Source organism: Zootoca vivipara, chromosome 4 (assembly GCF_963506605.1).
Source record: "Zootoca vivipara chromosome 4, rZooViv1.1, whole genome shotgun sequence".
Lineage (NCBI taxonomy): Eukaryota > Metazoa > Chordata > Lepidosauria > Squamata > Lacertidae > Zootoca > Zootoca vivipara.
The window spans coordinates 77590459-77616906 of record NC_083279.1 but is presented as its reverse complement, the minus strand read 5'-3'; the positions used below and the strand labels follow the sequence as shown (position 1 = coordinate 77616906).

The following is a 26448-nucleotide window of genomic DNA, read 5'->3' as shown; positions in this document are numbered from 1 at the left end:
CAGGAAGGATTTTTTAAAAAAAATCTCAAGTTTCTCAAATAGCACAAAAGAAGACAAATAAGATACGGTTGAATTATGATCATAATCTTAAACTAAATTGAATCCCATCTCAACGTGGCAGTAATCTCTTCCACAACTTACTTTGTGAGGCTTACTAGTGAAGGATGACCCCATTTTATTGACCCAGTTATATTCTTATTATATTGAGTGACTTGCAGTTCCCACAACAGGAGAATTGGAGGTTAAGGGAAGCTTATTGCCTTCGAAAGGCTCATGAGCTCTGTGCCTGCCTTTTGATGTGAGCATGTTTCATTTTCTTTTTAATGCTTATATTAAGCTGCTAATAAATTCTCTCATGTTGAGGCAAGGTATTTGGTTAGATTGGGATTTTCCTTGAATGTTTTCACTGCAAAGGTTTGTGACAATAGAATCAGGAGCAAGAAAGCAGTCTGCTGCTCACTTTTAAAAACGTATAGCATATTTAAACATATTTTAAATGCATTACGATGAATAATTTGGTCAGAAAGGTAACACCTGCTGTCTTGGGTTGTTTGCTACATGCGCTGTCAAGTCTCCACAGCAATCTGGCAAAGAAACTAAGCAGTCTTGCTTCTCTCCGGGTAACTGCTGGCTCTCTCTGTTTTTGCACTTCTCTAGCAATAGAAAGCTGTGAATTAGAAACAGCACAGTTTGATATCTCTTCTTAAGTATTCCGTAAAATATGTGAGATAACAAAATGATAGTAGAGATTTCAAAGAACTTCAACTAGAGATTCCCAGTTACTATGTGAATGAATGATTGCTGATAATCTGGATCACAGCTGAACAGCGATTTGTCAACTACTTCAGGCCAGTCATTTTGGAGGAAGCAGGTAGTTGTCTTGGGCTGCTTCCAGAGTACCATATAAGCCATACCTTAAGACAGGCATCCCCAAACTGCGGCCCTCCAGATGTTTTGGCCTACAACTCCCATGATCCCTAGCTAAGAGGACCAGTGGTCAGGGATGATGGGAATTGTAGTCCAAAACATCTGGAGGGCCGAAGTTTGGGGATGCCTGCCTTAAGAACTTTCACTCTGAAGGACACACATTAATCCTACGAGGGTAAACAGCTATGAAGTTGCCTTATCAGATCATTAAACTATCCAGCCTAGTATTGTCAACACTGGCAGCAGCTTCCTAGGATTTCAGACAGGGAGTATCTTCCAGCCCCACTGAAGATGCTCAGCCCCCTACCCCACCTCCCCCTTGTAAACAAAAGGCATTAAATGCTGAGCTTCCATCAGAGACAGAGAGGAAGTTATTCCTCACTTGTCCAGAGGCTCTTTCTTGAAAGTATCATGTAAGCTGTTTCCAAAGATGATGGTGGGAAGAGAAACAACATCTGGAAACAGGATCATTTGCTTTCTTTTCAGTTATGCATGTGTTAATATGCTATTTTTAATCAATAAAGATTTTTTTTAAAAAAGGAAACAGGATCATTAATGGAAAACCTGCACCCCCATCCCCAAAGAGAGCAGGGATTTCCCATCATTGAGCAGCTACCCTTTTTGTATCCATTTGCTTAATCAATATGTATTGACGGCATTTAGGTTCACATTTCCATGATCTAATTGGAGAATTAGATTTACTCTGTGGGACATCCACCTGTTTTTAGTTCTTGCTATGAAACCTTTGAGCATGTCAGGTTTCTACTACGCAGTTTGTCCAATCAAGGCATGAGGACAGTAGTTTTATTCAATAATAACTGTACTGGAACAATTAGGCCAAACAGAGCTCTGAGCAGAATTATGAAAATTCCATGTTCCTAATGCTTCTAGAGCCACTTACAGATGAAATGAGAGTTTTTCATTTAAAAAAATCTTTATTTTTACTTTTCAGCAATCTGTTTAAACCGGGGGGCAGAATCTGTGAATCCCTCTTTCCTCGGAACTCTGAGAATTGTAGCTCTGGGACAGTTTGAATAACCAAATAAAACTGGTTCATGTAATGCAAAATTCCTATAAAGGAAACAATTTCTATGTAGGAATTAGACTGCAATCCAGGATACCGGATCATAAACGGCAACTGTACTCACATTTATTTGCTGTACCCAGGTACATGTCCTGGAAAGCAGTGATTTGTCTATAGTCCACTGTGAGAGTCTGGCAAAACACAGCCCATTTCACAAAAGAAACCTTTCAGCAAGCATTCTATTTTTCTACCTACACATTTTTTTTCATAGGTTCCTTCTTGGCAGGTAACCAAGTTTACTTGCCTACTAATAACTTCTTCCTCTTGTGCTGTATGTTTATATTCAGGTTGCTAGGAAGATTATTTCCTAGTTACATGCTTAACTAGGAAGAAAATGCTTATAAAGTGCTATGAGGTGCATGTAACAGCAGGATACTGCTGAGCTGGGAGTGAGAGGCTGAAATAATGATAGCGGCTACAGCTTTGGATGGAATTTTTATGCACGAGATACTTGGGATTCTAATATACACACTGTTTTATGTTGTGCCTTTGCTTTCATTAATGTTTGAAAATGCATCTGCGGACAGTAAGAAAAGCATTCAGCTGAAGAAATGTAAGTGGCATATATATATTCATTATGAAGTAGATGTTTTGCAAATCTTTAAACTCCCCCTCACTCCATCTGCTACATTTTAAAAGTCTGCCTACAATTTCACAAAAATCAAAGTGAGTGAAGCTTTATGTTCTAAACTTCTTAGAAGCGTACCACAGAATCATAGAGTTGGAAGAGATGGTGAGGCTTATCTAGTCCCCCTCCAATGCAGGAATATGCAGCTGTTTGTACAGGGATCAAACTTGCGACCTTGGCATTATCAGAACCATGCTCTAACCATATGATAAAATAGAAATTAAGTGTTGCCTTAGCTGGCGGGTAGCCTTCCAGAATTGTGCCTTCCAGATGTTTTTTGTTGGACTACAACTCTCAGCATCCCTGACTGTTGACCATGTTGGCTGGGGCTGATGGGAGTTGGAGATCAACAACATATGGAAAGCCCCACATGGCTACCCTTGCCTTAGCTGATAGCTATGTAATGGTGAGGGTTGCACAAGCATTCAGTTTAAGATCAGGGAAGCTGACAGCATAATCCTATCCGTGTTCACTCAGATGTCACACTAATTTCAATGGGACTTACTTCCAAATAAAAGTGTACTATGGGGCTTACACCTGTGTAATGATTATTATTTACTGATTTTTTTAAAAAAATACTGAACATTAAAATATAAACGCAGTGTTTTAAAGGAGAGAAGATGCAAAACCACATAAATAATGTAACACCTGATCCCATATGATGGCAGTGCTAGTTGTGGACAGAACTTAACAATACTATTACTAACACTAAACTGGGAAGAAAAATATTTTTGATATATTAAGTGGTATATAAAAGCTTTTAAAATGAATATTTAAAAAAAAACATGCAAAAGATTGCCCTGTCAATATTTTTGGGCCTCAAAGCATATGCCTTTAGGTGACTGAACTTTCTGTTCCAAAGTTTTTTTGCTTAAAGTTTGCCCAGATTTACCTTGAATTTTGCAGTATCAAAGATGGAAGAGGAAGCAAGAAATCTGAAATCAGAGAACCTGATATTCCTGCTGAAATATGTTGTTAAACTGTGCCATGGAAACCTCATTCCATGGAAGACAGAGTGGCAAAACTCAGCAGTAAGGTAGTAAGTGGACTTGAAAGCCAGAAACTTAATATTGGCAGGCTGGAATTCCTGCCTCTGGGACCAGTGACGCAAATTATAGCCTGATGGAATAACTGGCTCATGACATCAGGGTCTGACACTGTAGCCTCTGCATAATAGCTGGGTACAGAAATGACTATAGTTGTTTCTAAGAATATGTCAATGGAATGGTCACATTTTCCTTTCTCTTTTTTTTAAATAATAATTTTTATTCAATTTTTCCAAATTAACAAACAAAACAACATTTTTAATACAATTTCATCTTAAATTCACCCATCTCATTTTGCTCTGCCGAGCTTTGACTTCCCTCCCTCCCTTCCCACGGTTTTCTTGTTTACTCCTGTCTCGCAGTTTATTATTGCCCTCACTTTAGTCAATTCGTAGGATTTATTTCAGTCCTGCAAGTGTTTTTAAACTTCTACAGTTCTTCTCCATATAATCCACAAATTTACTCCAGTCTTTTCGGAACTTTGTCTCTCCCTGGTTTCGGATCCTGCAAGTCAGTTTTGCTGATTCTGCATAGTCTATCAGTTTCATCTGCCACTCGTCGATCGTTGGTATTTCCTGGGTTTTCCATTTTGGGCCAACAAAGTCCTGGCCGCGGTTGTCGCATACATAAACAGTATTTGATCTTCTTTCACAATCTCCCCTCCCATAATTCCTAACAGAAATGCCTCCGGTTTTTTGGGAAAGGTATATTTAAAAATCTTTTTCAATTCATTATATATCATTTCCCAAAATCTTTTGACTCTATCGCATGTCCGACATTTTCCTTTCTCACTGGGAAATACAGGCGCTTCCTTAGTAACATATGTTGAAGGGTAATAAATGGTTAAACATAACTCTGCTTTGGGAAGACTTATTAGGCAAAGGTTTGTGATGGGGTTGCTTTCTGTATTTTACAAGAATCCTACCTTTGAGTATCTGCAGGTTGATAGACTTCTGTGCATTTCAATTCTTGCTTCAAAAAATAAGCTTTAAGGATCACTACTGTATCTCTGGCCTTGCCTATTTTTCCAGATCGTTGGTAAGGGTTTCTAAGTGTACCAAGAGGCCAACAGCAAAAAGGACCGTAACTAAGCAGGAAGATAATACTATAGCCACATCTATTGTTTGGAAACATATTCACTCAATACGATGTGCATCACTGACCCAGCAGAAGCTCCACTTGGCTGAAGGGAAAGATGTGATTTTTGCTGATTCCCACTTTCTCCTTTTGCAGGGGTGAGAAACCTTTTGAGCCTGAGGGCTATATTCTCTCATGACCAACTTTCTGGAGGCCGCATGCCAGGGGTGGGCAGGGCCAGAGGCAAAAGTGGGTGGAGCAAGAGAATGGATGTTACTCTTACCTTTGCATAGTAGACTATATCCCAGCTTTGCGAAACTCGGAGGTACACACACACACACAACCCCCACCTCCATCCAGACAATAGGGACCTTATTACAGTTCAAGCAGTTCAAAGTACTGACAGCCCTGGAGAGAAGTTTCCCACCTCTGCCCTATAGTGCCTTATGCCCCTGCCCCTGCTTCCACTCCAGAGGGTTGGGAAACAATCCAGAACAGCGTTGAAGGTTTCCAAAGGGTTTCCAAAGGGACAGCAAATCAGATGCTAATCACGGTCCTCCTGGAGGTGCCTTGTCTGGGTAAGAGCCTTTGTTGCATTTAATTCTAAAATGTATTCATTACAGGGTCAACAACAGAAGTACACAGAGATGTAATGAAATAATAAATGATAAGACAAATGAATACAATGATACACTCCCCATTTCATCAGAGTTTTTCATTCCTGTTGATTGCTTTCTTTCCCTTGCAGTTTAATTACTAGGGAGTCAGGAGACTGTAGCCCCTGACTCTGTTCTCTTTGTAGTTAACAGCTATTGACATTCCTAGCATCCCTGAATGGGCCTAGTCTCTGTTTATGAAACGCAGCAACACGATTTTCAGGCGTTTGCATATTGGAAACGAAACCTGATAAACACTGTGACGCATTGAATCAAATGAGGGAATTTGTTTGAATAGGGGCTCCTAATTTTGCAGCTGAGGACAAATCAATATTACAGTAGCTGATAGCAATTTTTTGTTAATTAACCAGTGGAAATTTTCTTTACAGCAAAGAATGTTGATTGCCAACTACTTCAAATGTGAGCTAGGTATTGTCGGATTAGCACATATACTGCATGCAGTTTGGGGGCGGGAGCAAGTGTGATACATAATGCATTTTCTTCGACGTTCTGGTGCCTCTTCTGCAGTTTAGAGGCTGGGCCCAATGAGGAGAGGGCAAAGCTGAGTTGTGCATTGCCTCTTAGGGACATAGGAACCTGCCTTATACTGTGTAGAGTCTGACCATCGCACCTTATAGCTCAGTATTGTCTGCACTGACTGCCAGCCACTCTCCAGGGCTTCTATCAGGAGTCTTTCCAAGCTTTACCTGGTCTCCTCTTCAAGCCATTGACAAGAGCTCAGCCCAATCCAGAAGAGCCTGCTGGCTGGTGAGTTCTATTGGCTAACCTGGAGCATCAGTCAGCCAGATTTGGAGGGCGGGCTCAACTTCTGAGGTGCCTAGAAAGCTTTGTTGCGTGAGACAAGCAAGTTAGGGCGAGCACACAAAGGAGGGAACGTTAATGCCAATTTAATTTTTTCATGACTTTGAAAACAGGACAGAAGGCGCCCTGTTTGAAGTCCAAACGGGTCAAGGGACGCTGTTGTTCAAAAATGAGACAATCCAGTTGTTGTTTTTTAAAGGAATGGGTGGCAACCCTAACTACAGCTCCCATCATCCTTGCCTGTTGGTGATGCTGGCTGGGACTGATGAGAGACTGAATTCAGCAGCATTTAGAGAGCTGCATTTCTGCACCTCTGCTTTATACTTTCCAGATCCCCTTCCCCTCCATCTTTGCTGAAGTTTATAAAGCAACAGGCACCGTCTCTTCTGCTGAGATGTGCTGGGTAATCAGTCTCTTTGAACAGCTGAAACCGAAACTATTCCTCCTCGTAAGCATTTGCCTTTTACCTTTACCTTCATTAAAATTTATCTCTGCCATCTTATTGCGCAACCGCCCTGCTTGATTAGATCCTTCTGGAATTCCTCAGTCCTCACTTGTATTCTCTGACCCAAATTATTTTTGTGTCATCAGCACATTCTATCTCAATCGTTCCTATTTTATACTCAAGATTATTGCGGAATTCATTGGCCAACTCTAATATTCAGAGCACCCACATATTCGCTTCTTTTCATCATGCCAAAAGACCATTTAATCCCCCCTGGTGTTTCTATTCTCACTTTTTAATCCGCAAGAGGCCTCTCCATTTCAGTGTAAAATTACTTGTTTTCATTAATACTCCCCTGCGTGTGACCTCCTCAATAGCTTTATGCAAATCCAAGTAAATTACATGCCTTCATAACCCATTTTCGAAAGTTCTACTGTTGGTGTTCTCTCTAGCTTTTGATGTAAAGTTTACTCTGCCATTCTTCGGGCCTATACACTGGAAGTTTATTTAATCAAATCATTTGTTGAACTTTCTTAATTACCCTCCTAGACTATAATGGAAGATGTTGCTTATCTAGCTCTTAGTAGTGTTTTTCTTTTAGTGTTTTGCCTTTGGTTTATTTATACTTTGATTTTTTTGAGGTCATGGGGACCCTGGAGATCTTGAATGCGTTTTAGTAACTTATGTGGGAAAGCCTAGAATATTTCACCCTCTTTCTAAATGCGGTTTTAAAAGTGCATCTTGGTATTCAAAATCCCCCATGTGCCAGGTGTGTTTTCTAACTGGCATGGGTCCAATTGCGACCACATGGAGATTTCTGGATGCCAGGTTGGTGACTGGCTGTCCCTCCAGCTTTCTTTAGCAGGTAAACACAGGAGCTTATTTATTGCATTTATATCCTACTTTTTTCTTCAAGGAGTGCATCGTTTACCCCCCCCCCTCCCAAATTAATCTCCACAACAACCCTGTGAGGTAGGTTAAGAGGCTGTGACTTGACAGCAAGGTCACCAATGAACCGCAGATAGAGGGAACTCGAGGAAGTCCCCCCATACAATGTTAAAGGAAAAGGATTTGGTATTTTGATTTTTGTGTTTGTTATTGTTATTTTTGTAATGTTGTTTTTTCTTGTTATTTTTGTTTGTATATTATGTGTTTAAAGTATTGTGTTTTTCTGTAAAATCAATAAAAATGATTTTTTTAAAAAAAAAAAGTTTGGGGGGGGGGTTGCTCCTGAATCCAGCATTGCTTTTGGATGGCCAGGTGACTGCTGTAGCTAGGAATAACTTTTGTTCAGTTTCAGTTGGGGCACCAACTGCATCTTTCCCCAGAGAAAACAGATCTGGCCACTGTTCCAAGGATGGAGAAGCTGTTGTTGGTTTCCCATCAGTCCTGGCCACTATGATCAGAGGTGGTGGGACATGCAACCCAACAGCATTTGAGGGCGCCACAGGTTCCCCATCACACCAATATTAGATTACATCCATATCATTCACAGTGTGCGTATCTGCATGTGGAACCTGGATCGCATTGGACACTGCCCCTTAGCCAGTCAGTGTCTCTGCAGACAAAGGTTATACAGAGGAAAACATTTGCACCACTGCTCCTATCCATTTTAGATCCTTAAGACTACCCTAAGGTTTGCTGCATCCAGAAGTTCTTTGGGCCTGCAGGGCCAGGTTAACATCCTATACACCTTAATGTGTAAACAATTTTTTATTCATGAAGAATTTTTCCCTCCGATTTTGATGAATATTGTCTTCCTTTGCTGACATTCTTCAGCTATTCCTATTCAGCATCCTCATTTAACCTCTGAAGATTTTTCAGTAGCCAGCATCTTACATTATCTTACAAAAAAGCCCTAATGAGCATGAAAATAGGAAATGAAAGCATGAACATAATGAAATTCCAATGCTCTTCCAGCTGCTTTCTGTCTTTCATTATTATCATTATCATTTTTATCTTCTTATTTTTAAGTAACTCTGAACTTGCCGATTCTTGATTTATCTGTGCCCAGTGGGAAGGTAATTCTCTTGTTTGCTGTGAACTCTTCTTCAAAATAAAATAAAAATAAAATGAATATAATTAAAGCTAATGCACATATGGTAACAGAATGAATAATACATGTAAAGTAAATACTTGGCAAAATTCAATAAATAATTACCCAGCGGAACATGTGCATTAGAGGAGGCTGCTTTATACTGAGTCAGACTGTTCATCCATCCACCTCAGAATTTTGTTCTCTCATTTAGAAGGCTAGTCAGCTGGGTGATTTCAAGGAGTTTTTATCCTAAGCATGGAAAACAATCTTTATGGGGAATCTCAGTATAGTTGTACCTTGGAAGTCGAACGGAATCCGTTCCGGAAGGCCGTTCGACTTCCAAAGCATTTGACTTCCAAAATAAGGCTTCTAATTGGCTGCAGGAGCGTCCTGCAGCCAATCAGAAGCCGCGCCAGATGTTCGGCTTCCGAAAATCATTCAAAAACTGGAACAACCACTTCCGGGTTTCGATTGTTCGGGAGTGTATAGTGAAATTAGGAAATCCTTGTATGCCAACTGTTAGGTTATGCCGGAGTGTGGCATTCTGGGGAATGGGTATCTGGTCCCCTTAAGAGGAACCCCTTCACCTTCCCTGTCTTTGGGAGTGTAAACTAATTGTATCCTGACTCTAGAGCAGGATGAGATCTTATCTGATTTACAATGCAAAGTGAGAACCTGGTACAGCTGGGGGCTTGAGTTGTGGATTGGATTATAAAAGACGCTGGAGGTTATTAAGAAATCCTGGTATGTGTCAGGAGAGGCCCGGGAATTTAGGGAGTGTCTTTGTTCTCAAGGTCTCTGAGTATAAACAAAGTTCAGCTGTGCTGATCTTTTGACAATCAGGAGATACATTCTCATCCCCTTGTCATTGGTAAATTTGTAATTAAACTCAAAAGATGATTGGCCCCTAACCCGTCCCTCACGTGGCGTTTCAAGGATAAAGGTTTTGGGGATTGAGATGCAAAGGACCTTCCACTCTGCCGTGGCACCTCGCCTGGGGGAGTCCTGCTGGGGGAACCATTCCTGACCATTTACTATGCTTTGAAATATTGTTACTTTGTGAGTATGTTCTAGTTCGTTATATTTTACAATGTTTTTATTTTCAGGTTTGTTGCCTTTTAAGAAATATGTAGCCTTTTAAGTTGTCCCCCCCTTTTAAAAATAAATTCGGAGAAGGACTTTTGCCTTTTGTTTCTGTGCCTTTGCTCGGGGAAGCTGTACCAGTGCCTGGCCATTTGGACACATACCTGTTGAATTTCTAAAATGACTCCGTAAGTCTGCGTCACGGTAAAGTGACTCCGGGCCAAGTAAGCCAATAAGAAGGGGGGTCCTCTTTCTTGTACTCCCACTTTAGGGCTGCCTGGAGAAAGGAAGTGATGGCAGTTCTACCTTTTGGCTTGTACTTTGTACAATACTGTGCACTCTTCCCTTTCTTGACCAGTCCCTGTTGGTGCCCAGGAGGACTGGGTAAGAAGGGTGGGGTGTAGTTTTACTACAGGGAGACAAAACGTTCGAGTTCAAAGGCCTTTGGCTTCCAAGGTTCCACTGCACACACACACACACACACACACACACACACACACACACACACATGATATATGAAGAGGTTGACTTTCCTCCTATGCATTTACCAGGGGTATGCACCAGCCCCAATATTTGCCTTGTACTGTATCTGTTTCATAAGAGCCCAAATGGTTTTGGAGCTGCTCCTTGTCTTTCTAGCCCAACTTGCTATTCAGAACCAAATGTGTTCTTTTGAGAGAAAAAAGTGCAGTTTTCCCTCTCCACCACTATAGGGAATCTAAAAACAGCTATACCTTTCCCCCTTTTCCCATGGGAAATTGAATGCAAATTGGTCAGCCCTTCTTAGGGGGATGAAGCCTGTTGAAAGCTGCAGTGGTTCTCTAACTAGGGCAGACTTTATAGCTTTTGTGGTATCATAGGGGGTGGGGTGGTGGAAGAAAGACTATAGATTCCCAGAAAATGCTAGGGCGGTGGAAAATTTCACCCCCTGAGAGGAGCCCCTTACTCTTAAGGACTGGGTTTCTGTCAATCACTGAGTTTTTGAGTGATAGCCTCTCTCCACCCTTGTGGAGAGAGAGATTTCAGTATATAACAGAAGGATATAAATGTTAATCTAGATAGATAGATAGATGGGGTTTTTTAAAATCTCAAGTTGTAGTCTTCCATTAAAGTAAATGGCACTGCAGGGTGTGAATTGCACACATAATAACTGGTTGCTTTGTTTACAGCTGAACTCCCTTTCAGATGAAAGGGAAAGATGTTACTGTTCTTTTAGGACCAAAATGAAGTTACTGTAATAATAATAATAATAATAATAATAATAATTTATACCCCACCCACCTGGCTAGGTTTCCCCAGCCACTCTGGGTGGCTCACAGCTTATATCAGAACACACTAAAACATCAAACATTAAAAACTTCCCAATACAGGGCTGCCTTCAGATGTCTTCTAAAAGTCAGATAGTTGTTTATTTCTTCGACATCTGATGGGAGGGCGTTCCACAGGGTGGGCGCCACTACCAAGAAGGCCCTCTGCTTGGTTCTCTGTAACCTCACTTCTTGCAGTGAGGGAACCGCCAGAAGACCCTTGCTGGAGGCCTCAGTGTCCAGGCTGAGCAACAGGGGAGGAGACGCTCCTCCAAGTTATTGATAAAACACATCCACAGAAAGTTTGCTTGGCAGCTTTTGCTTTGTAGTAAAGCCCTGGAAGTTGGAGGTTGAAACCTCCTTCCCATACCAAGGTCTTTTGTTTCCAGTTCTCTTGAATTTTATTTATTTATTATGTATCTTCAAAGAGAGGATTTTGAACTCCTGAACTGGCTTGCTGTAGATAAAAAGTGTTACCGTTGTCAGGTGACAGCCACTTCAAATCTGACTCACCAGCCATTGCACATTCTTATTTACTCGAGGTTCACAGAGGTTTCTTTACATCTAAAGCTGTAATGCAAGGGATGGCAACCTTGTATTGTTGGATTACAACTTCCATCACCCTGACCAAATCCAAATCTTTCTTGCTTAACACCATTGCCAGCCATTCAACTCTACAATAAAAAGTGGAACATGACAGAGAACACTAATTAAACAAATTAATTACATAGTCAGTTGCAATATCCAATACATATCCGTTCACTTTTAATAATAACAAAATCATATTACAAAAACATCTGGACAATCCATTTATACTTTTAACTCAACAAACAACATAGTTGACAGTCCCCCTACTATCTGTCATTATTAACCCACCTCTTCTGCTTTATTGCTATGTTAATTTCACTGCCTCGTTTTTCCATGTAGCTGCGTTTATGGCTGCCAGCTAAAGGAGACTTTTGGACAGAACCAGAATTTGAACTCATTAGTGTTATTCAGAAGCACAGCAAAGGTTTTACAGCCGACCGGCCGCAGTCCTTAACTTTGAGCGCTGTCCGTTTCCATGCACTGGCCACAATTGTGCTTCTGCTCCCTTACGGCAGGCCTTTTCGCTGCGTTTCCTGAGGACAATCGTGCTGATATCCCACCTAAGGACTTGTCACCTTGCATCTGTCTTCTAACTGGCTTTTGGAGAGCAGCGTAATAGATGTGCCTCTCTTATTCCACTCCCTGAGCTCCTCATTACTGGTAAAAATGCCACCAAATTGGAAAGAATTCAGAGAAGAGCTTCAGAACTGATTAAGAAGCTGGAAGGATTAACTTGCAGTATACAGGGAGATGAAAAGCCCTAAATATGTTTGGCTCAACTAAAAAGCGGTTGGGGGGGGACACACACACAAGGAAGGGGTGGGGATGGGAGAGCATAATGATTGCCTGCTAGCATTTGATGGCTATAAATATCAGTGAGGCAGGAATGATTTAGAGAGGTGCCAGGTGGTATTAACTATGTTTAGTGGTTTTACAGGATAAAACGTAAAAGGAACTGTAGATTGAATATCAGGGTAAGAAAAGCTCGGAGAAAGAGAAACATCCTATCATTGAGCCACATTTCACTGTGTGTTCAGCTCCAAAGGGGAACACATAAAAGCCCATTTGGGTGATTTTTGAAATCTGAATAAGCATCAGAACAGAAATCTACCAGGAGAGTGAATAATCTCAAGATCTTTAAAAGATCTTTGCTGATCACTATCTTTTCAAGCAGGGGTGGGGAGCCTGTAGCTCTCCAGATGTTACAACTTCCATTATCCCTGACTATCGAGAGCTCTGGCTGGGACCAGTGGGAGTTGTAGGGCAGCAACATAGGGAGAGTTCCAGCTCGCCCCCCCCCCCACAATTTTAAAGGTCGTTGTCTTATTCAGAGTACACTTACCTGCACTGGAGACTAGTCTGTTAGGGAAAATGGGGCACTGCTCAGTCAGCCTCAGTCTGCCCTTAGCCAGTCCCTCATCTGATTGCCTTTTCACTTGCAACCAATCAGAGGGTTGAGCTCTGACTCCACTACTGTTGGTCTCCCTGACTTCTGCCATAGCTGTCCCAACGGGCACTAGACAAATAGCTGGATGAACAGCTCAGTTGGTAGAGCATGAGACTCTTAATGTCAGGGTCGTGGGTTCAATCCCCATGTTGGGCAAAAGATTTCTGCACTGCAGAGGGTTTGACTAGAAATCAGGCGTGTCCAACAAGTAGATTGTGATCTACTGGTAGATCACTGGACGTCTGTGGTAGATCACCGGTAGATCAGTGGCTCCCCCCAAAGAAGCTAAAAAACTTTGGCTTCCCTAAAAAAAAAAAGCTCAACATCTTTGCCCTGCACCCCTAAAATGACCTGAACCCCCCAAAACAGGGCTTTCCTTCCTAAAAAAAGCTCAACAACTTAGACCTGAACCCCCCAAAAGAGGGTAGATCACTGCCAGTTTTTAACTCTGTGAGTAGATTGCAGTCTCTTGGAAGTTGGCCACCCCTTCCAACTCTACGATTCTATGAAATCTTGCATCTTTCATGGCACCTATACATGGCTTTGGCTGCAGTTAATCTAAAATTGAAGGGAATGCTTCCTTACAGCTGCACCAGAAGAGCTAAACCATGCTAAACCATGGTTTAATGTTCTGTGCAAATGCAGCCGTTGGCTCCTTTTCAATGCATTTCCAGATAGTGCGGGAAGAGCCAGGACCATACATTCAGGCTTCTGTAGCTGCTGCAATGACTACCAGTACACTAAGCCATTACTTCCTGATGTACCTGTACTTTATGGAGACTGAACTCATCAGGGTTCAGTCTTAGGACCTATTTTCACTGCATGTGCTCACCCCTGGAACTGGGAAGTATCTCTGAACGGGTGCCTCGCCCTTTCCTATCACTAGGGAGTTATCAAAAAGGGTCTGCCTGCCTTCCTAGGCAAATGTCAGCCATGGCATTAACCACATATGCTCTCTTGATGCTACTGAATTCTAACACTATAGAGTCAAATACTGTTGCGTGTAGATTTTTTTGTGTATTAAATATGTTTAACACTTGAACATTTGTCTACATTGGTTCGTATTCAAGTTTTATTCAGCGTAAACTCATTGAACTTAATGAGCATGACTATGTTAGGCCCATTTATTTTGATGGGTCAACTCTTGGTAAAACTTGGTTGAATGCCACCCATTAGTATTAAACATTTCTTGGCCGTTGCATAGAAAACTGTTGGCATTAGAAGTCTTCCATTTAGCTTCTGTAACCCTTGCAACTCTATTCTTGTGAATTTCTGTTTCACTTTCCTCTTTTTATTTATGCCTCTTCGTGGTGGGTACATTTCAATTTGTTGCCACAGCATGCTATTCCTAACTGCTGGGCTGCAGACGATGGGATTGACATGTTCTAGTTACCACTAAACTACAATTTTATCAGCTTTTATATTAGCATTGACCGAAAAGCAGGCATCCATCTTAATTTTTCATCTCCTCCCCCCCCCCCCCGTCCCGTTCCAATCAGCACACTCCTTTGCATTTTTAGAAGATGTGCTTCACTAATTCCAGATGTTTCCGTGCATTCTGCAAATCACATGATAGTCATGCATCATTTATTTTGCATAACATTGCAGCTCTTCGGGGTGAATGTCTGGATGTGTGCTTCTAATGTATACTCTTTACCTCTGGAGATTATCGGAAACCAATTTCCTGACAACAAAGAAGAAGAAGGGGGACTCATTCTGGTTTGCACATTTCCATTTGCTGGGTTTACCCTTGAGAAATCCTTCACACACTTTAAACAGCAGTGTTAAACAAAGTCAGTGAGCTATCAAAAATGGGATAGCAGCAAACTTGTGCTCTCTGCTCATTAGTGTGAATCGTGGCTTTCCAAGCAGAATTATGGATCTTTAAATATTTTAGACGGTGGGTTAAAAAAGAAAAGAAAAGAATGGATTTTAAGTCCTGATATTACTAGTTAGGAAAAAATGTTTTGTGATACATAGATGGGTTAAATTTAAAATGAGCAAATGTTTATTGTTTAAAATTGGGCAGGGTTTGGAGGGTGCCCTGTAAACCTAGAGATTGCCCTGCAGTGACTGAAGTTCCTGGGAAGTTCCTGGTTGAAAGCAACTCCACTTTCAGAAAAGTTTGCAAAACTTGGGGCTTTTTAGTTAAGAAAAAAGGCAAGTAAAGGGGGAAATGACAGGTGAGTATAAAATTATGCACCATTTGGAGAAAGTGGATAAGTTGAAGTCCCCTCCCTTTCTGTCATAATACAGTACTAGGAGCAGGTCCATTCAATTTAGCTGAATGTTTGAGGATTCAGGACAGAGGAAATGAAATAATTGTTCACACAAGGTGTAGTTAGTTTATGGAATTTGCTGCCACAAGATGTAGTGATGGCCACCAACTTGGGAGGCTTTAAAGGAGGATCAAATATATTTGTGGATAAAGCTGTCAGCGGTGACTGGCTGTCAGGGCTGCAGTCAGATGCATCTTATCACAAAGTAGCAGAGCCAGTTGTCAGTGACGCTAACTTTTTATTCAGGGAAATGAACCTACAACTCAGCAACACTTTACAGCAGTTGCCAGGCCTCCCACCCTCTTTACGGCTCCTCCTCTCCCGGATGTTTCCCAGCCAGTCTCAAAACGCATCTGCGCACCTTTGGCTTCTGTTCTGCTCTCCCCATTACTCTGCACATTCTTGGAGACCAGGGCAGATGAGAGCTGGTCACAGCAGGAGAGGGAGGCTCGCTGGATTATTCAGTAGCTTCTTCACCCCCCTTTTCTGCTTCAGCCTCAGTGTCTGAACTGCTCCCTGCCACAGACTCTCCCTGCTCACTAAACCCAGTTGCCCCTTCAGCATCCAGCCCCTCTTCCCAATTTTCTCCCTCTGACCGCTCCTCTGTGTCCCACCACCAGTCCCCTGGCTTTGAGCCTTCCTCCTTGGAGGTCTCCCTTGGGGGTTCCCCAGCTGGTGCTTCCCACCACTCCTCTTTGTCCAGCAGGTCCCTGACACTAACTATGGTGACTATGTTTTACCTCCACTGTTGGAGGCAGAATGCCTCTGAATAGCAGTTGCTAGGAATCACAAGTGGAGGGAGTACTGTTGCACCCAGCTCCTGCTTGCAGGCTTCCTCTAGGCATCTGGTTGGGCACCATAAAAACATGATGCTGGACTAGATGGTTCTTCAGTCTGATCCAAAAAGGCTCTCCTTATGTTCTTGGAAATGTCCCCGTAGCTTTGAATACATTCCAGCTTGATCCTGTCAACCGGCAGAACTCACTGCTGCTGTTTGACCTGCCCATCTCCTTAGCCTATGGCAGGAGACTTGGAAGCCACACTCACTTTTTCCCTTCAGTGTTTTGGAGCATGTGGCATTCCATTGCTCTGGAAAGTTGCAGATAAATTGAAAATGTGGGCAGCATCCCAATTGCTTCTCAACTGCTACCTCTGCCACCAGGTAAGCCCACAGCTGGGAGTGTGAGTAAGTGGGGAGGCCACTACCCGCATGGAGGTTCACATCTAACTTGAAGGCATTTGGTATCTTTTTACACATTATGCAAAAGGCAACCCACCAAACATACAGTCACCTAGGATGGTGGTCCCTGACAATTTTTCCTTGTGTGGAAGACATGCTTATCGCTTTAGGTATACACTTAAAACTCATTAGGTGGATACCTAAAGAATGTATTGGGTGAAATGGCTCTAGCTAGCCTAGTCTTAGGCAAGCCAGTACTCTCTCCTTTCTTTGATGTGGGATAACAATACTAGCCTGCCCTGCAGAGCTATTGAGGAACAACTGGCAAAATGTGTGCCTACTAGTGCTGTGTATACACTTGGATTGCCATACATTTTTCAGCTGTCACAACTTTTCATGGCTGCAAGGAGTTCTCTTAGTTCTAAATATAAAACATTTTCCCTGTCATTCAGCACTGTCTCAGAATGTAGTACAGACAGGTCCAAGTATAGGCATTCTCTTCCATTTGCCGTTATGCTAATCTATATCTTTCTTGCCATTAATCTAGAGGTATTATGCCGAAGAACCTTTCAAAGCATTATTTCTTTGCCCCAAGTCAATGAACTGTGGTGTAGTTCACTGAATGTTTTACGACACTAAGTTCCCCCACTCTAAAGCTATAATTTTTAATGCAAATGCTTCAGGTTCCCATAGAACATCATTTTGTAATCCTTACATTATAATTGCATGCTGACACTTACTAATTTTTTGATGGATTGCACTCAGCAGTGGATTAATAATAGACTACTGCACGGCAGTTTCCCAGGACACTTCAACCACCACATTAGAGACCCCCACACAGATTGCAGTAAGTCCTACTAGTCCTCATGGTTGCAAAGATATTGCAGACATCTTGCAGACAGTGTTGTCATCAACACATACCATTCTTTCCTCTCTCTCTCTCATTCCTGCCCTCGTGTTGCAAAGGGCGCCTCCCAAAAAGACTGTTAGTATTTTTTGCATCAGGGAGTCCAGCAGTTTATGTTGATTAAAGTGCTCCATCATCCTAGTGAAAGAATAATTTTATTTTATTAGTGGGAGAAATCAATAAGAAATAGAGAATAGAAGGCATAATAAGCTGTATATTTTATATTTTAAAAAATTATAACCAATAAATTTAGCTTGCAGTATTTTGCTTTCCCTCTGAAAAGAAAACACTGTGTCCTTCCCAAAGAAAATCTTTCCTTCCTCTGTAAAACAGACTGTCTGATTACACATCCTTGGCTGATAACCACAAACCCGTACAGGAGCAGACCCATCAAAGTAAGTGATCCTGAATGAGAGCATTTTAGGATCACTGCCAAGGATACTACTCATGCACCTAAGTGCTTATCAACATATGTTTTATTATTTATTTATTTATTTATTTATTGGTTAAGGTGAATAAAGAGTTTGCTGTTTTCATTGATCACACCCACGTCTTAACAGCACGAAGTGTTTCTTCAATGCATGAGAACTTGCTCTGGCATAATGGAAGCTGCCTACACCTGCACAATGTTCTTTTCAAAATACTGTTGAGTCATTGTAATTGCATTTTCACCCATTCAGTTTATTTTTGCTTCGAGGAGAGTTAGTATGCTTTTTAAGAAGGCTATTTCAAAGGGGGGCAACGCCCCACTGTGGTAATTACATGTGTGTTTATTCTAACGGGGCAGTACTATGTACATTTTCCTGTGAGTAAGAACCACTGAACTATGGGACTTCTCCAGGAACATTCGCTGGATCAAAGTTTAATGGGGAAACAGAAAGGGTGGGAAGAATTTAAAATGTTGCGCTTTTTTGGTTTTAAAGAAGGTTGGGAGAGAAGGGATAACTTGACAGTTAACTTGATGGTCTGGGTGAAAGGTTTTACTGAAAACTGGAATCCTAAGTTGTTCGTTGAAAATGTTGCAGCTTTTTGTTGGGACTTTTTAGTTTAGAGAGAAGGCGAGAAAGGAGTGACTGAATAGAAGTTCATAAAATCATGCATTGCATGGAGAAAATAGATAGAGAACAGTTTTCCTTCTTCTCTCATAAGACCCAGACCTTACCAACGTCCCATGATGCTGAATTTTGGAAGATTCAGGAAAGATAAAAGAAAGGACTTCTTTGTCTAATTAAGCTATGGAACTCGCTCTCATGGGAGGCAGTGATGGTCACCAACTTGGATGGCTTTGAAAGAGGATTAGACAGATTCATGGGGGTTACGACTATCAGTGGCTACCAGCCACAATGGGTATCTTCTACCTCCACAGTCAGAGGCAATAATGCTCCTGAACACCAGTTGCTGGATAGGGGTTAATGGGAGTTGGGAATCTAATAACATCTGGTGGGCCACAAGTTTCCCATTACTGTCCAATCATAAAGACTCGTTGATTTCCATGGAATGTAAGACCTGTTTAGCTATTGGGTGAAGTGGGTTGAGCAAGATGACCCTCGTGGTCCCTTCCAACTCTATGATTCCATGCTCAAGGCCATACCTGCTCTCCCCACCCATGAATCCTAGAGCGGCACTTTCACAGAGCCTACAACCTTTCATTTTTCCAAGGTCTGAATCTGTGCATACGGGAGCTTACACACTTCTGGGTGCAGTGGCATAGATAATGTGCAAGCACGTCTCAGTTAACACATGGAGGCTGGGGGTGAGGCGAGCAGGCACAAGCTCGAATCTGGTCTCTCCACACCTTCATTTGTACCCAGATAGCACTTTAAACAGTGTCCAGAGCTCCTTGCTTTATCTACGTTTTTGAGTAACAGGTTTCCTCATAGCTTGTGCACCTGAGCATTTTCAGAATTACAGCCACATGGTGTCACTACTTAGGATGTTCACTCAGCACCAGTCACAATCCATCAAACTCAGTGGTGCAGGGCATACTTTTAAATCCCAATGGAGCTTCTTTCATCTCCAGCTGCAGAGTTCTCCTCAACCATAGCAGAGTTTTTGAACAACTTTGGGTGACCAAAGAAATGATATGGAAAGCAGTTAGGAATGGGCTCAGCCAGCTGTTATTTAAACCTGTGGCCCGAAGTGCCATTTGACAAGTTCAAGACACAGCCAGGAGTTAACTATAAGTATACTAGTATGCAAGTCCGTTTTTCACCATCCAGGAGCGAGATCACGCAGGCTTCACTTAAATCACTGAGACTTGCTTTCAGGTAATGATGCTCGGGATGTTGGGATGTTGAGTTTCTCCATGCTGTTGTCCTGTCAAAAATTGCACACACATGTCCCGGCCTGCCGTTTACCCTCCTATTAGTCCCTTGGCTCCCCCCTGGTCCTTTTTGTTACTGTGCTAAGTTAAACCAAGTTTTGACTTAGAATGTCATCCAAGTGGGACTTTTAATAACCCTCTATCCTCATTAGCTGCAGCCAATAACAAACCCTGGTTTGGTTTGTTAGCTCCTGGTTGGCTACAACCTTGGCTTAGTTCACCACAGTGCAGCAGCAAAAATAAGAACAAAAACAGGGAGAAGTAAGTCACCTGCAAACTCCTCTCAAGAAACCCTTATATGGTCTCACTGAGCCACAGTTTAGTCCTAATTGTGGGAAGATGGGTGTGTTGCACACCTTTGCATGTTGCGCGCACACAGCAAACTCTAGGTGTGCACATCTCTCACATGATGCTAATTTGCAATGTTCATTTTCTTCTTAGGTTTTGGGTGATGCTATCTGGCTCTCCTGCAGGGGATCTGGGCTGTCAGTAGCTTAGGAAAATTCACTCCTTTTTGATCAGAACAACTGAAGGGAAGGGTATTACTTTTTTCCAAGCTTGATTTTATCTATACCTACACTTATCTTTCGGTTCCTCTTAAACAGGCATCCCCAAACTTCGGCCCTCCAGATGTTTTGGACTACAATTCCCATCTTCCCTCACCACTGGTCCTGTTAGCTAGGGATCATTAGCTAGGGAAACATCTGGAGGGCCACAGTTTGGGGGTGCCTGCTCTTAAATCTCCTTACCTAAGGCTTAGTTATGGCATTGTTTTACATCGCTGTTATCATTTTATATTAGTCTATTGGAACTTATTATCATAATTTGAAATTCTTGTGCTGAATACAGTGCATTTCAATCTTCTCATATTGTTCATTGTAGTCTGCTAAAATATATTATGTGTGTTTTTGTGTGTGTGTGTGTGTGAGTGTGATATCGTGATCTAGAATGCCAAATGGAAACCCAAAGGCAGAACAAGAACCCCTGTTAGTTTAACTGGATTCTGAATAATCCATCCAGCAAAGAACAGACAGTGTTCAGGTGGTTGCCTCTTGGGAGAATAACCCAAAATATGTATGAGTATCATGAAATTGCATGCCGTCACTTTGCTCCTCCTTTTGCCAAAGTGGAAAAGCAAGACATGAAGCCACAGTTTAACTTCTTGTGCCCAATCCAGGAACTATGGTTAATGGTTTTCAAACAAGCCAGGATAGGGAAGCCAACGTTAAGCCATAGTTTCAGATTTGGGCTTGATTTGAAGCCATTAATTATATGCAGTGTAACTGTTGTGACGTGGGGTTCGTGATTTCAGCTCTCTTGACATAGTATGCTGGAGACAGTAACACTTCTTTATTGAAGCAAACAAGACTAAGCTCTGAGGAGAGGGAAGCTACATTTATAGGGACGGGGACTAGCTAGAAAGGGATACATTTTGGAGGGAACAATATCAGGCAATCACAGTGCTGCCTTTTGGAGGAAACCAATAAGACACGGGATCCAAATACAGCAGCTTAAATGAACCAATAGTAGCTGTACCTTCTGGAACCAAAAGGCAGTTACTTTACCCTAATGCAGGCATAGGCAACCTTGGCTCTCCAGATGCTTTGGAACTACAACTCCCATGATCCCTGACGACTAGCCCTGTTAGCTAGGGATCATGGGAGTTGTAGTTCCAAAACATCTGGAGAGCCAAGGTTGCCTATGCCTGCCCTAATGCAAATACATACAATAGTAATACAGATATAAAATCCTTTGACTGAATACACAACAGTAACAGCATGGTACTGTCCAAATACTTGTTGAAGTACAATTCCCACCAGCCCAAGCCTGTATGGTTAATGGCCAGAGATGATGGGAATTGTACTTCAGCAACATTTGGCGGACACCGTGACAGTTGCTTCTGAACTATAGTTTCCTGATAAGGGCTGCAATTCTACCCCCACTTATTTGGGAGTAAGCCCCATTCAACTCAATGGGACTTAACATCTGGGTAGACAAGGTTAGGAGTGCACTGTGGTTCCCCTGCTCACACAAAGGGAAGTACAGCTCATGCACATCTCAGCCTGATGAACTGTGATTTGATCACCTGAACATGATTCCTCAATATTTTATAGACAAGTAACCATCTATTTTCCCCCTAACTGTGATACTATTTTCCCCCTAACTGTGATAAGACTGATTTCCAAAGCTCCAAGGGTTTTTCAAAGCAAAACGTTTATTCAAATGCCAAGGGGCTGAATTGTGCCTTAAGGATCCTGAAGGGACTGTTTGCTGAGCTGCCGTTGCCCGTGTCAAATCCATCCATGTGCGGTTTCTGCCACCAAGATTATTGTCCCAGATTGCTTTTCTAACCTTGTCACCCTTCTCTTAGAGTCCCTTCAATTGGTTTCCCTTTCAAGTCACTCTCAGATGCCCTGCGGCTGACCTCAACTTTAAGGCCTCTCCTACTTAAGCTACTATCAGACCGTGCCATCAGGCCTGCCATATTAACTCCACTTCTAATTCCAGCATTTACTGCCCATTAGTTTCCTGCAAAGTGGCTCCCCCATCCTAAATTGCTCTGGCTTAGGTTTGAAACAAATCCCTTAGAAAAGGCATTATAAAAATGCACACACCAAATCTTCTCCTGTGTGTTGCCTTTTTGTCCGACAGCTTTAACTTATTTTTTATCTTTATTCAATGGCTACCCTTATTTGTATGAAATCCATCCGAGATAGCTGCATTAAATTACAGAGAAAAACTTTTGCCAAACTGTGCTCTGTCCTCCGTTGCCTTCTGTCATATCCAGCCCTCAGTGTGTTTTGTATCAAATTCTTCACAGAGAGAATCTTCATCATCTTCCCCTGATATTGTGTTTAGTATCACACTCAAATGTGGCACAATCGGAAGAATACTTCCTACATATAGTGTAGAAATTCCATTTAAAAAGTTGACAAGCTCGGCAACTTCTTAGGGAGACACAAATCCCCAATTTTCAATAAATGAACCTGGCACTGTTGAAACCATGAGTTGATCCACATTAGGGTTTTTTGTTTTTTAAAAAACAATACTACCATTTATTGCCTTCTTGTTATGCACATGGCACTCAGTCCCTACTTCTGTCCTTTTATTCTGGGATCTCTCAAACTAGCTTTATACCAACTTTTCTGAGTTGCTGCATTTTGCTACTTCTCTTCACCTCCTGTGCACCAGCTGTATGAGATTGATAGTAGTAGTTTTGTTCCTTGAGATTGATAGTAGTAGTTTTGTTCCTGCAGAACTGGTATGCACCCCCCTTTTCCCACCATTCTCCCCTGCCCAATAGACCATAAGGAGAGCCTGATGGATCAGGTCAATGGCCCATCTAGCCCAGCATCCTGTTCTCACGGTAGCCAACCTGATGCCTATGGGAAACCTGAAGGCAGGATTCAAACCCAAGAACACTCTCCCCTCCCGTGATTTCCAGCAACTGCTTTTCAGAAGCATTGCTACTTCCAACCATGCCATGATGTGCACAGCCATCATGGCTGGTAGCCATTGATAGCCTTCTCCTCGGGGAACAGTTCCCTGACATGGTAGAAGCCAACAGATAACAGAGTTCCAATAGGTTCAAAGTAGCAGAGAGGGGATATTGTTGGAGATTCATTCCCGGTGTGCAGTCATGGGTTTGTTGTCTATCACATGACTGTATATGTGTTTACATTCCACAGGAATGGGAAGTGACGTAGACAGGATGTTTGTCTTACAGTGTCCTGTGAAGTGGAACTATTGTCCTTGGTTCTTTTTCTTTGCTGTCTGATGCTAGAGAGAGAGGGAGCCATGTTGCAGTGCTCCATGTAAATAAAGTGGATTAGCCAAAATGCTGAGTTGCTAAGTTCTGTTACGCAGCTGCGCAAACCTCTGCGGATCCCAAGTGTGCTGATGTCTTCTGGCATCAGTCGCTGTGATGTTCAGCTAAGGAATGCTTTTGAAGCTCTCGAACGATTGCCCAGGAGAGAGGGAACGTGCCAGTCGGGTACGTTTCTCTACCAAGGATCTACTCATGTGTAGGACATCCTGACAGAGATAAGCCCAGATGAGGAATGGAGGGTGTAATTGTAACTGGGCTCCATCTTTGCCTTTTGAGCGACTCTACCAGTTTCGCACTTGCTGATTTACTATTGGCAGACAGCACCTGGCTCTCTTAAACTTTTGTCTGCTGCTACTGCCTGGGGCGATGGCCATAATAGCAGGTGCCACTGTTCCCCTCCGAAGGCCTCTGAAGTGCTGGGATACCGCAGGCATTCTGAGAAAATGCATTCCGGTTGGTGAGGGAGGGAAACGTCAATTCCCGGGAGCCACCCTGGCTTCCCCTAAGATGACCCTTCATAATGACACTATGGTAAACTGCAGCAAAAAAGAAAAAGAAATCATAAAGTGTTTCTTTTAATAATAATAATAATAATAATAATAATAATAATAATAATAATAACCTCCACACTTGCCAACAGAAGTATCCAAGCCCCCTGAAACCTATCAAAAAGTTCCTCTCCCTCAGAAATCACCTAGCCTGGGGGAGGAATTACCTTCCCCTAAAATAATTGAGAGTCCCATGGACTTCAAGAAGATCAAACCTATCCATTCTTAAGGAAATCAGCCCTGAGTGCTCACTGGAAGGACAGATCGTGAAGCTGAGGCTCCAATACTTTGGCCACCTCATGAGAAGAGAAGAATCCTTGGAAAAGACCCTGATGTTGGGAAAGATTGAGGGCACTAGGAGAAGGGGACGACAGAGGACGACATGGTTGGACAGTGTTCTCGAAGCTACGAACATGAGTTTGACCAAACTGCAGGAGGCAGTGGAAGACAGGAGTGCCTGGTGCGCTCTGGTCCATGGGGTCACGAAGAGTCGGATACAACTAAACAACAACAAAATAATTGATCTGAAAGCTCAAAACAGGCTGAGGGCAGTATGACACAACTACCACCTGGGTATATACACAGAGGCAGGGGAAGGGCAGAATTTGGTGTCGCGCAGGTTGCCACTGAAATTTGAGACACCAAGGCCCACCACTGAGAGTAGGTAGAGTCTGGTTTGCAACCATAGGCTTTCATTTCGGAAAAATAAATGCTACCTTGCATGCACTAATTGAGCTTATTTACACAGCCATTTGTGCCAAGAAGCAATATTAACAACTGCTTTGCAAATAATTATAAATCCTAATTTATTAACAGCGTGCATTAGCTGAGAATATGATGCTTGAGCAAAAGTGATGAACGTCAAAGCAGGAAGTAAATGAGTATCAAGCATATATGTGTGTGTGTGTGTGTGAGAGAGAGAGAGAGAGAGAGAGAGAAACTGAAAGAAGCAATTGTTTCACTTCAATGGAGCCTTGTTCAAGTGACATATAAAACACCAGGCTCATTATTTTTAAGGGAGGGGGAGGGAAACATAACTATGGTGGAATTTAATGACACAAATGTAGACCTAATAAGGATTAGTGAAAAACCACTTAAGAGGAAAGATTAAGGGAATTTAACACATTCACATCTTTTGGGGGGGGAGGCACAAGAGGATAATATAGAAATCCTCTAATGTAATACTGTAAAGACGGTATGTATTAGGGAGTGGTAATGCTTAAAATATGTATGTTATAGTGAAGAACATTAGGGAAATGTATTGGATTAGAAGTGCCATTCTCTAGAGAACTAAGGGAGCAATCCTATGACAAGATTTGCCAGATGAGCATTTTAGGGTGTAGCGGATCTCTTGCTTACCCAGACTTCCTTTTGTACTGTATTTCTAGGCACAGGTCTGGACTTCAGAGCTCCATCTCTGAGTGGTTTTTTGTTGTTGTTTTGTGCACAGACCTGTGCCTAGAAAAGTGTGATGCAAAAGGAAGTCTAGATCAGCCCTAATTCCCCAACCGCAGCTCAGCTGAGCCAAATCTGGTTCAGCTGAGGTCAGTGTAAGTGCCCCCAAAGTGATGTTATGGGGGCATAGCAGGGGCAGGATAAGATTGGGTGAACCTAGGCTGGATTCTAAGCCTGTTCAGCTTGGTCACATGACCTGGCAACCCAGCATAGAGTACTACTATAAAAATTTGCATAGGATTACTTCCTAGATGTCACAAAGATGTTGGCAGCTACTGTAATGTGTATTTAAGGACAGGTGTAATGTTAAAGAATGGAAAACACTGGTAGGCTGAAAGGTATCTTTGATTTTATTTAGGGAGGTGAAAACAAAATTCTAACTAGGAAAGGACTCTTTGGGTTGTGGTAGCCAGCTCAATGAAAACGTCTTTTTCACAGCAACCGCACGTTGAGTCTAAGTCCACGTTGAGGATCATTAGGAAAGGGAAATGAATGGCCAGTGTCATAATGCGTTCATACAAATCTATGGTACGACCATACTTGAAATAATACTGTGTACCATTCTGGGCATGTGAGCTCAAATAGGATATTGTAGAGTGGGAGTAGACGCGGGGAAGGGCAATTGGAGCAACACACCTATAGGAAAAGGTGAGTAATGAAGCTGAGTGATGTGAGATTCAGGATGGACAAAAGTCCATCCTGGGAGATTCAGGATGGACAAAAGTCCATTTTGTGGAATTTTCTACCATAAGATGTAGTGATGAATACCAACTTGGCTT

General features: G+C 42.2%; 1 protein-coding gene across 3 annotated transcripts in view; it reads left to right on the top strand.

The window, feature by feature from the left end:
* MTUS2 (microtubule associated scaffold protein 2) overlaps positions 1-26448 on the top strand; it is a 192289-nt gene that overhangs the window by 49773 nt on the left and 116068 nt on the right. Inside the window, exon 1 of one of the 3 annotated variants that reach the window (XM_060273812.1) lies at positions 2363-2564. The exons of the other annotated variants lie outside the window; for them this stretch is intronic. Coding sequence (XP_060129795.1) covers positions 2417-2564 — 148 coding nt within the window. The 5' untranslated portion in view covers positions 2363-2416. Of the gene's footprint in view, positions 1-2362; positions 2565-26448 lie in introns of those variants that run through there. 3 annotated transcript variants of the gene reach the window in all.